This window comes from Anomaloglossus baeobatrachus, chromosome 6 (assembly GCF_048569485.1).
Source record: "Anomaloglossus baeobatrachus isolate aAnoBae1 chromosome 6, aAnoBae1.hap1, whole genome shotgun sequence".
In the NCBI taxonomy this organism is placed as follows: domain Eukaryota; kingdom Metazoa; phylum Chordata; class Amphibia; order Anura; family Aromobatidae; genus Anomaloglossus; species Anomaloglossus baeobatrachus.
The window spans coordinates 547,538,237-547,552,663 of record NC_134358.1 but is presented as its reverse complement, the minus strand read 5'-3'; the positions used below and the strand labels follow the sequence as shown (position 1 = coordinate 547,552,663).

The window sequence follows — 14,427 nt, the reverse complement described above, 5'->3', positions numbered from 1 at the left end:
AGGCGAAGCTCACGTCATTTTTTTTTTAAATTATTTCATGAAATTCATGAAATAATTAAAAAAAACAAGGGCTTCTCTATATTTTTGGTTCCCAGCCGGGTACAACTAGGCAGTTGGGGGCAGCCCGTACCTGCCTGTTGTACCCGGCTAGCATACAAAAATATGGCGAAGCCCACGTCATTTTTTTTTTCTTTTTGGGTAAAAAACTGCATACAGTCCTGGATGGAGGATGCTGAGCCTTGTAGTTCTGCAGCTGCTGTCTGCTCTCCTGCATACAATGAACATTTTGAATAAGGAAATGACATCAGACCTTTTTTATTTTTTTCATCAACAATCTTTAATGGCATTGTGCACTGATTAAAAACGCAGTGAGCAAAAACGCAGCAAAAAAGGCACCAAATCGCGGCAAAAACGTGACATGCAGCACCGCAGGTGACAGAGCAGAGCAAGTTGGTGACATGCTCTGCTCTGACACATAGTGTGCTGCATGTCACTGTATCCACTCTGGGACTTGTTGTGTAGGTGACCGGATGATACATGTCACTAACTGCCCCACTCTGTGATTTCTGCTGCATAGTACCAACTGTATACACTCTCACCTGCACAACAAGTCCCATAGTGGAGACAGTTAGTGACATGTAGCATCCGGTCACCTGCACTACAAGTGCCAGAGTGGAGAAAGATAGTGACATGCAGCACACTATGTGTCAGAGCAGAGCATGTCACTGTCTCCACTCCGCTGACCTCACAGCCCGTACACGCTGCGATGGATGCAGGGGGACACAGAACAAGTAATCGGCCGACACTGGAGTCATCTGATTACTTGGGATGAATGAGAAGTAAAATGCTCTGGTGCTCGATGGGCGAAGCCCATGCCGATTTTTTTAAAAAAAAATTAATTAAAAATAAAAAAACAAAAAAATCACATTGTTTGTGGGCTCCCGCTGCATTTTCTGTTGCTAAGGGTAACCAAAGCAGCTACTGGCTGCTAGCCCCCGCTGCTTGGTGTTACTTTCACTGGCAATAGAAATGCAGGGAAGCATTTTTTTTTTTATAAAGGTTTTTCCATGAAAACGTTTTTAAGAAAATGACGTGGGCTTCGCCATATTTTTGTATGCTAGCCAGGTACAGCAGGCAGCTACGGGCTGCCCCCAACCCCCAGCTGCCTAGTTGTACCCGGCTGGGAACCAAAAATATAGAGAAGCCCTTTTTTTTTTTTTATTTCATGAATTTCATGAAATAATTAAAAAAAAAAAGTGACATGGGCTTCGCCGAATTTTTGAGTCCAGCCAGGTACAACTAGGCAGCTGGGGATTGGAATCCGCAGTGAAGGGTGCCCAAACTTTCTGGGCCCCCCGCTGCGAATTGCAGTCCACAGCCGCCCCAGAAAATGGCGCTTTCATAGAAGCGCCATCTTCTGGCGCTGTATCCAACTCCTCCAGTGGCCCTGGTGGCAGGTGGCACGCTGGGTAATAAGGGGTTAATACCAGCTATGTTTTACCCGCTGGTATAAAGCCCGAGATTCTTAATGTCAGGCCAAGGTTGACCTGGCCATTAAGAATCTCCAATAAAGGGTTTAAAAAAAAAAGACCACACAGAGAAAAATACTTTATTAAAAATAAATACACAGACACAGACACAGTAGGGACTCCATGTTTATTACTCCCTCTCACCCCTCCACGATGGAGAGATTTCTGTACTGACCATGCCAGGAGAGAGCGAGGGAAAAGAGAGAGAGCGAGGGGGGGGAGGAAAAGAAAGCGAGCGGGGGGGGAGGAAAAGAGAGCGAGCGGGGGGGGGAAAGAGAGTGAGCGGGGGGGAGAAGAGAGCGAGGGGGGGAGAAGAGAGCGAGGGGGGAGGAAAAGAGAGCGAGGGGGGAGGAAAAGAGAGCGAGGGGGGAGGAAAAGAGAGCGAGGGGGGAGGAAAAGAGAGCGAGGGGGGAGGAAATGAGAGCGAGGGGGGAGGAAAAGAGAGCGAGGGGGGGAGGAAAAGAGAGCGAGCGGGGGGGGAAAGAGAGCGAGCGGGGGGGAGAACAGAGCGAGGGGGGGAGAAGAGAGCGAGGGGGGGGAGAAGAGAGCGAGGGGGGAGGAAAAGAGAGCGAGGGGGGAGGAAAAGAGAGCGAGGGGGGAGGAAAAGAGAGCGAGGGGGGCGGAAAAGAAAGCGAGGGGGGGAGGAAAAGAGAGCGAGGGGGGAGGAAAAGAGAGCGAGGGGGGAGGAAAAGAAAGCGAGGGGGGGAGGAAAAGAGAGCGAGGGGGGAGGAAAAGAGAGCGCGGGGGGAGGAAAAGAGAGCGAGGGGGGGAGGAAAAGAGAGCGCAGGGGGGAGGAAAAGAGAGCACAGGGGGGAGGAAAAGAGAGCGCAGGGGGGAGGAAAAGAGAGCGCAGGGGGGAGGAAAAGAGAGCGCAGGGAATGAGGAAAAGAGAGCGAGGGGGGAAGAGAGCGAGGGAAAAGAGAGGGGAGAGGAGAGAGGGATAAGAGGGGGGCAGAGAAGAGGGGGAAGAGGGGAGGGGGAGAAGAGTGGGGGGAGAGAAGAGAGTGGGGAAAGAACAGGGGGGGGCAGAGGTGCTCTGTCACCAACTGTCTCCACTCTGTGACTTGTGGTGCAGGTGACAGAGTGCAGACAGTTGGTCCCATGCAGCAGGACAGATGGCAGAGCACAGCGGTGACATGCCTGTCAGTGTCTTGCTGCTGGGAGGAGCAGATGATCACACTGCCCGACACCGGCCGCTCTCCTGACATCGCAGCAGAGCGGGCGGGTGGACAGTGTGATCACATACTTACGTGCAGGGGGGGATTCAGCTGAAGACCCCCCCCTGTACTGCACACTGGCGCCCCGTGCCTCAGCCTCACCATCTGCAGGACGCCGGCTCCACACAGACGTCCTCCGGATCCTCCCCTCGATGCTGAGCTGTGACGTGCGGTAGTCACCGCCCACAGCCCTGTCACTCAATCTGAGTGGCGCCGGCATCCTGTGACGTACCCGTCTTGTTTGAGAGCCCGGAAATGCCGGGACGTCAGAGGATGCCGGCGGCCACAGCTCCAGGGGGTCATGTGACCGGCACTGAGCGTGCAGGATAGCGCCGCTCAGTGCCAGAACTGGAAACAGAAGCCAATGGAGAAGACGCCTAGAAAGGTAAGTAGAGCTCATACAGAAAATAAAAAAAATGGGTGAACCACCCCTTTAAAATAGTGATCTGATGACTGAGGCCAGTGATTGGCTGCAGGGTTACGTGGCAACTCAGGAGCTGAAAAGTGGATTCTGGTGTCAAGTATGGCTTTTTTTTTTTTAAACCATTTCTACACTATGGTGACTGTTTAAAAATAATCTGAAAATCCCCTTAATGAGAGGGGTAGACAAAATACTAGTTAAGAAAAGATGAGCTGAAATTTAAAATAAGTGGAAACCCCCTTTAAATGACTTGGCAGAACTTCTAATAGTGATAAAAAGAGTTATTGAGTTTTTGTTATAATTGTTTTTTTCACTAATCGATCACCGTTTTCTCTATTTTTCTTTTTCAGACCCTTGTTTCGTGGAAATTCTGATGTGGATCAGCTAGAGAAGATATTTGAGTAAGTTGCAGAACTGCATTTACTGTTTGATAGTCATAAGATGAATAGACAGTGCTCTGGAAAAGTATTTTCCCCCTTTAAATGTCTCCCTCTTTGGTAATATTTAATGGTGGCAGATCTGTAAACCTACAAAATATATTTTCTTCTGGAATACCCCACAACCACCTTGTAAATGGGATAATAGCCACTACTTATGGGAAGTATGGACGGGAGGACACATACAAGCACAAGGAGTAAATAGAGGCGTAGTCAGGTCAATATCCGAGGGTCAGAAATCCAGGAAAGCACGTAATACGTTCAGGGAGAAAGCAGAGACGTGGTCAGGTAAGGGTCCGAGGTCAAAAGGCAGGAGGTCACGACAGGAACAAGGAGCGGGCAGAGAGGAGTCAAATAACAGCTCAGGGTCAGAACACAAAGATCAGAACACTAGCAGAGACACAAGCCAACAGCACAACTGCAGAACCAGAAAATACAACTGCTGAGGTTCTGGGATAACATGCTCAGTAAAGAAGCCTGAGCAATTATCAGGCAGGAGGAACATCTGAGTAATCAGCGCCAACATGGAATCCTGAGTTGTCAAAACAAGCTGCTGGCTTAGTAAGACTGCGCTCACATCAGCGGTATTTTGCCGCAAAACCGGATCCGGCACAAATGTGTTTCAGCTCCATTCATTTCCTATGGAATCGTGGCAAGATGTGGTCACATGCGGTAGCGTGCGATACATGTGACCGCATGTAACCGCATCTTTCCGCGATTCCATAGGAAATTAATGGAGCTGAAACACATTTGTGCTGGATCCGGATTTGCGGCAAAATACCGCTGATGTGAGTGCGGCCTAACTCAGGAAGGCGCAGCAGAACATCTCCAAAGGCAAGATGCTCTGCATAGAGGAATTGTGTCACTGTCAGGTCTGTAATCCAATAAAACGCAGCACAGCATCTTCTAGTCTGCAAGATGCTCTGCACAGAGGAATCATGTTAGTAAGTCAGTGACTGGTAACACAAAAGAAATGTTTGTATTACACTTTATTTTGTGATAGATGCACATTACTTTATTCAGTGTCTAAAAGAGAGACGGAGATATCTGAATCCATAATATATTTAGGGGTGTTTCAGTTTGTGTCCCAATGGTTAGACCCCAAGTGATCATGCATAGTGATGGGCGACGCCCCCGATGTTCGTCTTAGGGAGACTCGCCCGAACTTTTTGTAAAGTTCGAGTTCGGATTCTGAGATAACGCGAACTTGCGTCCGAACCCCGAACTTGGACTTTACAGTTATGTGATGGGGCGGTGGGGTCTGTAAAATAAAGAATGTAGTTAATAGGAAACATTGTCATTATACTTACCGCTCCCGCGACGCTTCCTGCAGAGCCGCTCAGTTGCTGTCTCCCGGCCGCTTCTGCTTCCGGATCTGATCATTGACCTCTGGGAGAATTCACTGCACTGCTCGTCACTCGGGAGTCTTCAGCTGTTTTCGGTCGTGTTCGCGGTGACGTCAGGGTTCACCCGAGTCCATGAGCCATGGACTCGATTGAACTTTGACTGTCAGTGTGCGAGCCTCGCATCGGTATCACCCGGCATGTATTTCCATGCAACTGAGGCGCTCCTGTCAGGAGAGAATGCGCCGTGCTGGCTGATGCTATGCGAGACTGCAAGAGTCATACGCAAGTGTCCATCCCCCTCTACACCGGACAACCTTGCATCTGCGTGTTTGTCTTTTTATGTAGCCAACGGGGCCACGTAGCCGTGTCAGGCAGTCACAGCAGCAACCCCAAATACCACTGGCCCGGTGACGAGTAACCCCCTAGACCCCGTGGGGCGCTACACAAGCCTCATCCGTGCACTCAGGTGAAGTCTCTGATAGCTCTCAGCTGAGTCTGTGTCAGCAGAACTGTGATGTTCGCCCGCCTTTGGACTACATTGGAGGGTTTTTTTGGGTAATAAAAATGGAGGGGATCATTCAATAAAGATGATTTATGCATTTCTCACCTATCCTACGCAACTCACCCTTTAATGATATGACTCTGTGCATTCTGTCTTAAGATACCGTCACACTTAGCGACGCTCCAGCGATCCCACCAGCGATCTGACCTGGCAGGGATCGCTGGAGCGTCGCTACATGGTCGCTGGTGAGCTGTCACACAGGTAGATCTCCACAGCGATCAGAGATTAGCCACCAGCCACCAGCGACCCGTGTAACGACGCTGTGCTTGGTAACCAATGTACACATTGGGTTACTAAGCAAAGCGCTTTGCTTATAGTTACCTGATGTGTACCTTGGCTACGTGTGCAGGGAGCCGGCTTCTAGAAGCTGTGGACGCTGGTAACCAAGGTAAATATCGGGTAACCAAGCAAAGCGCTTTGCTTGGTTACCTGATGTGTACCTTGGTTACCAGCGTCCACAGAAGCCGGCTCCCTGCTCCCTGCACATTCAGATCGTTGCTCTCTCGCTGTCAAACACAGCGATGTGTGCTTCACAGCGGGAGAGCAACGACCAAAAAATGGTCCAGGACATTCAGCAACGACCGGCGACCTCACAGCAGGGGCCAGGTCGTTGCTGGATGTCACACACAGCGACATCGCTAGCAAGATCGCTGTTGCGTCACAAAAAACGTGACTCAGCAGCGATGTCGCTAGCGATGTTGCTTAGTGAGACGTGGCCTTTAGTCTACACAGCAAAGTGTCAGAAAACAGGATGTGTCACTATTGTGTCTACCCTTAGTATAAAAATTAAAATATATCAGGATTTTGTTTTTATGTAGATTATAAAATAAAGTACTAAAAAAATAAACTACACCAAAAAAGTGTATGAATTTCTTAGTTACAAAAAATATATAATACAATATTTCCCTTTAAGATGCTTAAGGAACACATTTTCTCCACTCAACCACAAATCTGCTGCCCAGATATTTCTGTGGAGCAATGTCTCCCCCTAGTGATTATGGATTTAGCACATGATTGGATTAATCTTCTTGACATTTAATGCACGTTGCAGCTTGAAACAGCCGGAGAAGGAATTGTATTTATTGTACATATTTTATTTCTGTGTTTTTTGTCTCCAGCGTCATTGGACTTCCGGAAGAAGAGTCGTGGCCGAGTGAGGTGGCCGTTCCACAGAGCGCTTTTCATTACAGACAACCTCAGCCAATGGAAGATGTCGTTCCAGACATTGACGAGCTGGGCAAAGAGTTACTTCTGGTAAGTCATTCCCCTAAGTCACACTCGTACCATACAGTATAGGACCGGTGCCTGCGCAGTTTTGCCCTGTCCTTTTGCGCAGGCGTCATGACGGCTTAAAGTCACTTTCTGGTCATCAGCTTTCATCATTGATCATCTCTGCCTTGTATAGAGGTGTCAGCAGTTTTGCAAAGATGCTGTATTAACTAGTGATGAATCCAGTGAGACAAAAGTAGCATGGGGGCTGGCACAGGCGCAAAACAAAGTTGATTTTCCCGCATTCTGAGCGTGTGAATATACCCTAAGGTTTCTGATCAGGTTCAAGCAAAGAGGCTTGTAGACCTAGTTCAGAAAAGTTGTGGATCAATACCATCCACCAATGTGTAACTGTAAATGTGGGGTCAGAGGAGCAGAAATTAAAGGGTTTATCAAGGACTTGGATATGGATAACAATCCGATAATCAATCTAGACTCAATGGGTTCCGACCCCTGGCACCCACTGATCAACTGTTACCATCCCTAGAAGTGTCTGGATATAACAGTGTACAGAGCAGCTCTGTACATCATGTAGTGTCTGTAGGGCAGCTCAGATCACATTCACTTCAATAGGAGTTGAGATGTAGTACCCAAGAACGGTCACTACATAGTGTATGGAGCTGTGCTGTTCCAGCCCTGTACACTATGTATATCCAGCCATTGTGGTATCTTCAAATAGCTGATCGGTGGAGGTGCCACCAGCTGATGTGATATTGATAATCTTAAGGCTGGGTGCAGACGACCGTATTTTTTCTCAACCAAGAAAATCGGATCAATTATGCTAATCACATTCTGACCAGAGTGTGGCCAGAGTGTGATCAGAGTGTGGCCTGAGTGTGGCCAGAATATGATCAGAGTGTGACCAGAATATGACCAGAGTGTGGCCAGAGTGTGGCCAGAGTGTGGCCAGAGTGTGACCAGAATATGATCAGAATGTGACCAGAATATGACCAGAGTGTGACCAGAATATGATCAGAATGTGACCAGAATATGACCAGAGTGTGACCAGAATATGATCAGAATGTGACCAGAGTGTGACCAGAATATGATCAGAATATGACCAGAGTGTGGCCTGAGTGTGACCAGAGTGTGATCAGAATATGACCAGAGTGTGGCCTGAGTGTGGCCTGAGTGTGACCAGAGTGTGACCAGAATATGACCAGAGTATGACCAGAGTGTGACCAGAGTGTGACCAGAATGTGACCAGAGTGTGACCAGAGTGTGACCAGAATATGACCAGAGTATGACCAGAGTGTGACCAGAATATGACCAGAGTGTGACCAGAGTGTGACCAGAGTGTGACCAGAGTGTGACCAGAGTGTGACCAGAGTGTGACCAGAATATGATCAGAATGTGACCAGAGTGTGATCAGAATATGATCAGAGTGTGGCCTGAGTGTGGCCAGAATATGATCAGAGTGTGGCCTGAGTGTGGCCAGAATATGATCAGAGTGTGACCAGAATATGATCAGAGTGTGTCCAGAATGTGACCAGAATATGATCAGAATGTGGCCAGAATATGATCAGAGTGTGGCCAGAGTGTGACCAGAGTATGACCAGAGTGCGATCAGAATATGATCAGAGTGTGATCCGATTTTCTCAGATGTGGAGATGATAGAAATTAAAAATGATCTGATCTATTCTCCATTGTGACAGTCCGTGAAAACTGGAGCAAGAATGCTACTCACACTGCAATCAGACTGTGATCAGAGTTTGACCAGAGTTTTGACCAAAGTTTGATCAGAGTGTGATCCGATTTTCCCGGATGTGGAAAAGCTAGAGAATAAAAATGATCTTATCCATTCTCCATTGTGTCAAACTGTGAAAATCATACCACACTCAAATGACATCCAAGTACGGTACTATTTTTGGATGTGGCCGAGTACGACCAATAATCGAAGTCAACTTGGACATGCTGCAAATAATGGGACTTGTGCCCCATAGAAAAACATCTGAAAAAAACATCAGATTGCACTCTGACCGAAAATACGATCATGTGCTCGAGCCCTTAGGAATAGTCATCAATATCTAAGGCCTGGACAGCCCCTTCAATGCTCACTTCATTTCAGCATGAATCACACCTTCTTCTTTTATTTTCTGTTTTCCTGCAGAAATGCCTGACATTCAGTCCGGATAAGCGTATAACGGCATTCGGTGCCCTGTCACATCCTTATTTTGACGATTTACAGACAAGCAAGGACAGTTTGGATCGTCACCGGGTGTGCGGGCCAAGGGCGGCAGATGAGACGATGGCCGAAGCCAAGACTCCTTGATTTTGGTGTTCATGATTCGGACAGCACAACATTGCCGGGGGAACTCGCGGGAAGCCATTGACGAGCAGCAATCTGCTAAGGAACTCTGTTTACTTCATTGAAATCAATGCAAGCCCAGCGCAGCTTCTCCTGTTTGTTATGAATTTTGTTCCTTTTTTATGTTGCTGGATGGTTGTGTAAAGCTGCTGAGCAATGATGCTGCCTTTAATTTAACATTGAGGCTGGCAGTGTTGTATAGGGTAATCCAGTCACTGCCACCACACCATGGACTCTACTTCACCAGCTGCTAAACTTACAAGATTCTGTGTCAATGCTTTCTGTTAAAACGTTCCCTGTACCTACAGAGCGAGGCGGCTGCTTAGTCTGAACTGCAGCTTAAGGCTCCTGTTTTGACATAAACCCTCGAAAGCCTGAATGACTAAAGGGGTATTCCAACTCCTAAACACACTTATAAATTTTGCTTCTCCCAAAAAAATCCCAAATTTCCAATGTTAAATGTTATATGTTAAAACTCCCTAATTTCACATCACCGGTCACCAAGGTCTGGTCACTGGCCGCAGCTGTGACATATCGTATTTACTGACCGGTAAGGCTGACTTCCCATGTTCCTCTTTTAATCCGTTTTTGGTTCCGTTTGAAAAAATTAATAACGGATCTGTTAACGGATAATCCCAATGGATAACATTTTTAAGCGATCCGTTAACAAATCGGTTATAATGTAAGTCAATGGAGCCAAAAACCAGGTCCGTTGTTAATCACTTAAAAAATGGTTTAACAGGTCCAGATAGATAGTTTGGACAGCGGATTAGGGATAGGCTTAGGCTAACCAGCCGGCCAAACTATCTATCTATCTCTCTATCTATCTATCTCTCTATCTATCTCTCTATCCATCTATCTATCCCTCTATCTATCTCTCTATCTATCTATCTATCTATCTATCTATCTATCTATCTATCTATCTATCTATCCCTCTATCTCTATCTATCTATCTCTCTATCTCTCTATCCATCTATCTATCTTTTATCCTATCCTAACAGATTTTCTTCTATTTTATCTATATAGCATTTATCAGCAACGGATCCGTTAGTGTATAATGGGAGTCAGTCGGAAATGGATCCATTAACAGACGTATTCCTAACGGATCCATTGCCCATCGACTCCCATTATACATTAACGGATCCGTTAGACATCTGTATTTGGATCCTTGACTTTTGGTCCATTTTTAACAACGGAACACTTAACAGATTGGCCCTGAAGGATGACACATTTTGGACCATCCGTTAACGGATCTGTCACCATTACAGTGAATGGGGAGTATACGGATCTGGTTTTGCATTTTGCAAACAGATCCCAAAACATATTGCATTACAGGACATGGGAACATAGCCTAAAGCGGACTTTACACGCTACGACATCGCTAATGCGATCTTGTTGGGGTCACGGAATTCGTGACGCACATCCGGCCGCATTAGCGATGTTGTAGCGTGTGACACCTATGAGCGATTTTGCATCGTCGCAAAAACGTGCCAAATCGCTCATCGGTGACATGGGGGTCCATTCTCTAATATAGTTACTGCAGCAGTAACGAAGTTGTTCCTTGTTCCTGCGGCAGCACACATCGCTCCGTGTGACACCGCAGGAACGAGGAAGCTCACCTTACCTGCCTCCTGCCCACAATGCGGAAGGAAGGAGGTGGGCGGGATGTTCGTCCCGCTCATCTCCGCCCCTCCGCTTCTATTGGGCGGCGGTTCAGTGACACTGCTGTGACGTCGCTGTGACGCTGAACGAACCGCCCCCTTAGAAAAGAGGCGGCTCGCCGGTCACAGCGACGTCGCAGGGAAGGTAAGTACGTGTGACGGGTCCGGGCGATGTTGTGGGACACGGGCACCGATTTGCCAGTGTCGCACAACCGATGGGGCGGGTACGCATGCTGGCGATATCGGTCACGATATTGCAGGGTGTAAAGCGGCCTTGACACTGGAAGAGTGCATAATTTCAAAAGATGAGCATAGTGGATTTTTTTTGAGCAATATAAATGTGTTTTGGGAGTTAAAAAAAACCTCTATCCACACTCATCAATTTATACTGAAAATAGTGCAGGAAGCTGATGTACGGAGCGCTGTATTACTGGATTATTGTCCAACATCAAAATACATTTTATTTACACCACTCCAGAGGTTTTGTCCTGGCTCCTAATGCTTCGATTTGTTTTGAGGTCACATGACCGCTGCAGTCAATCACTGGATGCAGCAGTCCTGAGACTTCTGGACGGAACCGATATGAGTGGCCTGCGCTGCTTCGGTCCGTTTGGAGGTCACACGACCGCTGCAGTCAATCACTGGATGCAACGGTCCTGAGACTTCTGAATGGAACAGATATCGGAGTGGCCTGTGCTGCTTCGGTCCGTTTGGAGGTCACACGACTGCTTCAGTCAATCACTGGATGCAGCAGTCCTGAGACTTCCAAACAGAACAGATATCAGAATGGCCTGTGCTGCTTCGGTCCATTTGGAGGTCACACGACCGCTGCAGTCAATCACTGGATGCAGCGGTCCTGAGACTTCTGAATGGAATAGATATTGGAGTGGACTGCACTGAATCCACTGGAAATACTGGACGATGTGTAGGCCTCTTGTTTACAAATTTAAAATGATCCATACCCCGAAAAAAAAAAAATTCATAATCTAAGAAAAATCTTTTTTTCTTTATATACTCTCTCCCCCTAACACGTCTTGCTTATCTGTGAGGGTCTGGGTCTTGAGACCCCACCGATTCCTAAAAAATAAAAAGGCCATAGATGATTCCTATACATTGCATTGTGGACGTGCTACTTCAGGGGCTTAGCTCTTCAGCCTAAGAGCAACCTATGAGCGGTGGTCTCAGGACCCGGACCCCCACCGATCTGCAGAACAAGTGACAAGGGAAGATTTACGAAAAATATGAAGCTGTTTAGTCTGCTAGCTGTGACATTTTCTTCCCTTATTCTCACTGACATTACCGCTTGATTTTCGGGGGGGGGAGGGTAGGTTTGCTACTATAGCCGGCGGTCTACCCGCATACTAACACTATAGCATGTGGTCTAAAAATCTGGCCCTGTGACTGCTCCCACCGAGCCAAACCATTCTCTGTACCGTGGCCAGATGTGACGGCCGTGGGGCTTTCTCGGAGATTGTAGACCGCACGCTTCATAATGCTGTTGTCTGTCTCGACGGCTGGATCGTGAGATAGGCTACCTTTCTGGGTGAGGTTAATGGTAGACTGCACTCTAGAGTATCAACGATATGTTCCCTCCACGTTGCAGGTGGAGACCAACGCAGCAAAAAAAGACTCTGAACAGCCCCTAATATCACAGCTTCCTGGACTCCTGGGTGACAAGTCATCAATTACAACGACATTTAGATATTCAGGATAAATCATTAAAAAAAAAAAAATAATCCAGGCAAAATTGAGGTACGGTATTATGTCTGGTACCGCCCATATGACACAGGAAATCAATTAGCTCCGCCCCCTGGACTAGACAGGCATAACACATTATATCAGCTTTGTTTTGCGGACTTCTTCAATACTAAGTGGGCACAAAACACGGCTGCCGCCGCAGTGAGCAGTAATAGCCCCGATTGTAAATGTATTAGTGATATCTGAAGAACCGGCCAGTCTTCAAGGTATGGTACAGGAACGATGGGTACAGGGCAGTTTTAGTAAAGGTTTATTTTGGTGCATTTTTTGTATTTTATATATTACTCAGATGCGTAAATTTTATAGAACATATATCTGACAGAAGGCACCGAACGTTTCTCTGTATTTGGTTCATTTTTATTTTTTTAATACTAAATGAAAAATGTATGAAATGAAATAAGCAATAAATAAAGATATTTAACCATCTGGTAAGAATGGAAGGCGAACTTCCTTGTCTGTGCGGCATCCTTCAGTCATGTACCTCATCTGTGCGGCATCCTTCAGTCACGTACCTCGTCTATGCGGCAGCTCTTCTATGCGGCATCCTGCAGTCACGTACCTCGTCTGTGCAGCATCCTTCAGTCACGCAGCTCGTCTATGTGGCATCCTTCAGTCACGTACCTCGTCTGTGCAGCATCCTTCAGTCACGTACCTCGTCTGTGCGGCATCCTGCAGTCACGTACCTCGTCTGTGCAGCATCCTTCAGTCACGCAGCTCGTCTGTGCGGCATCCTTCAGTCACGCAGCTCGTCTGTGCGGCATCCTGCAGTCACGTACCTCGTCTGTGCAGCATCCTTCAGTCACGCAGCTCGTCTGTGCGGCATCCTTCAGTCACGCAGCTCGTCTGTGCGGCATCCTTCAGTCACGTAGCTCGTCTGTGCGGCATCCTTTAGTCACGTACCTCGTCTCTGCGGCATCCTTCAGTTATGCAGCTCATCTGTGCGGCATCCTTCAGTCACGCAGCTCGTCTGTGCGGCATCCTTCAGTCACGTACCTCGTCTGTGCGGCATCCTTCAGTCACGTACCTCGTCTGTGCGGCAACCTTCAGTCACGTACCTCGTCTGTGCGGCATCCTTCAGTCACGTACCTCGTCTGTGCCGCATCCTTCAGTCACGCAGCTCGTCTGTGCGGCATCCTTAAGTCACGTACCTCGTCTGTGCGGCATCCTTCAGTCATGCAACTCATCTGTGAGGCATCCTTCAGTCACGTACCTCGTCTGTGCGGCATCCTTAAGTCACGTACCTCGTCTGTGCGGCATCCTTCAGTCATGCAACTCATCTGTGAGGCATCCTTCAGTCACGTACCTTGTCTGTGCAGCATCCTCCAGTCATGTACCTCGTCTGTGTGGCATCCTCCAGTCACGTACCTCGTCTGTGCCGCATCCTTCAGTCACGCAGCTCGTCTATGTGGCATCCTTCAGTCACGTACCTCGTCTGTGCGGCATCCTCCAGTCACGTACCTCATCTGTGCGGCATCCTTCAGCCATGTACCTCATCTGTGCGGCATCCTTCAGTCATGCAGCTCGTCTGTGCGGCATCCTTCAGTCACGTACCTCGTCTGTGCGGCATCCTTCAGTCACGTACCTCGTCTGTGCAGCATCCTTCAGTCATGTACCTCATCTGTGCGGCATCCTTCAGTCATGCAGCTCGTCTGTGCGGCATCCTTCAGTCACGTACCTCGTCTGTGCGGCATCCTTCAGTCACGTACCTCGTCTGTGCGGCATCCTTCAGTCATGTACCTCATCTGTGCGGCATCCTTCAGTCACGTACCTCGTCTGTGCGACATCCTTCAGTCACGTACCTCGTCTGTGCGGCATCCTTCAGTCACGTACCTCGTCTGTGCGGCATCCTTCAGTCACGTACCTCGTCTGTGCGGCATCCTTCAGTCACGTACTTCGTCTGTGCGGCATCCTTAAGTCAC

General features: G+C 48.0%; 1 protein-coding gene across 2 annotated transcripts in view; it reads left to right on the top strand.

Moving 5' to 3' along the window:
- The window catches only part of CDK6 (cyclin dependent kinase 6), a 206,428-nt gene extending 193,482 nt beyond the window's left edge, over positions 1-12,946 (top strand). For both annotated transcript variants that reach the window (XM_075315643.1, XM_075315644.1), the window contains exons 6-8: positions 3,518-3,568; positions 6,631-6,766; positions 8,892-12,946. In XM_075315643.1, the coding sequence (XP_075171758.1) occupies positions 3,518-3,568; positions 6,631-6,766; positions 8,892-9,053 (349 nt within the window). In that variant the 3' untranslated portion in view covers positions 9,054-12,946. The remainder of the gene's footprint in view (positions 1-3,517; positions 3,569-6,630; positions 6,767-8,891) is intronic.
- The last annotated feature ends 1,481 nt before the right edge of the window (positions 12,947-14,427 follow it).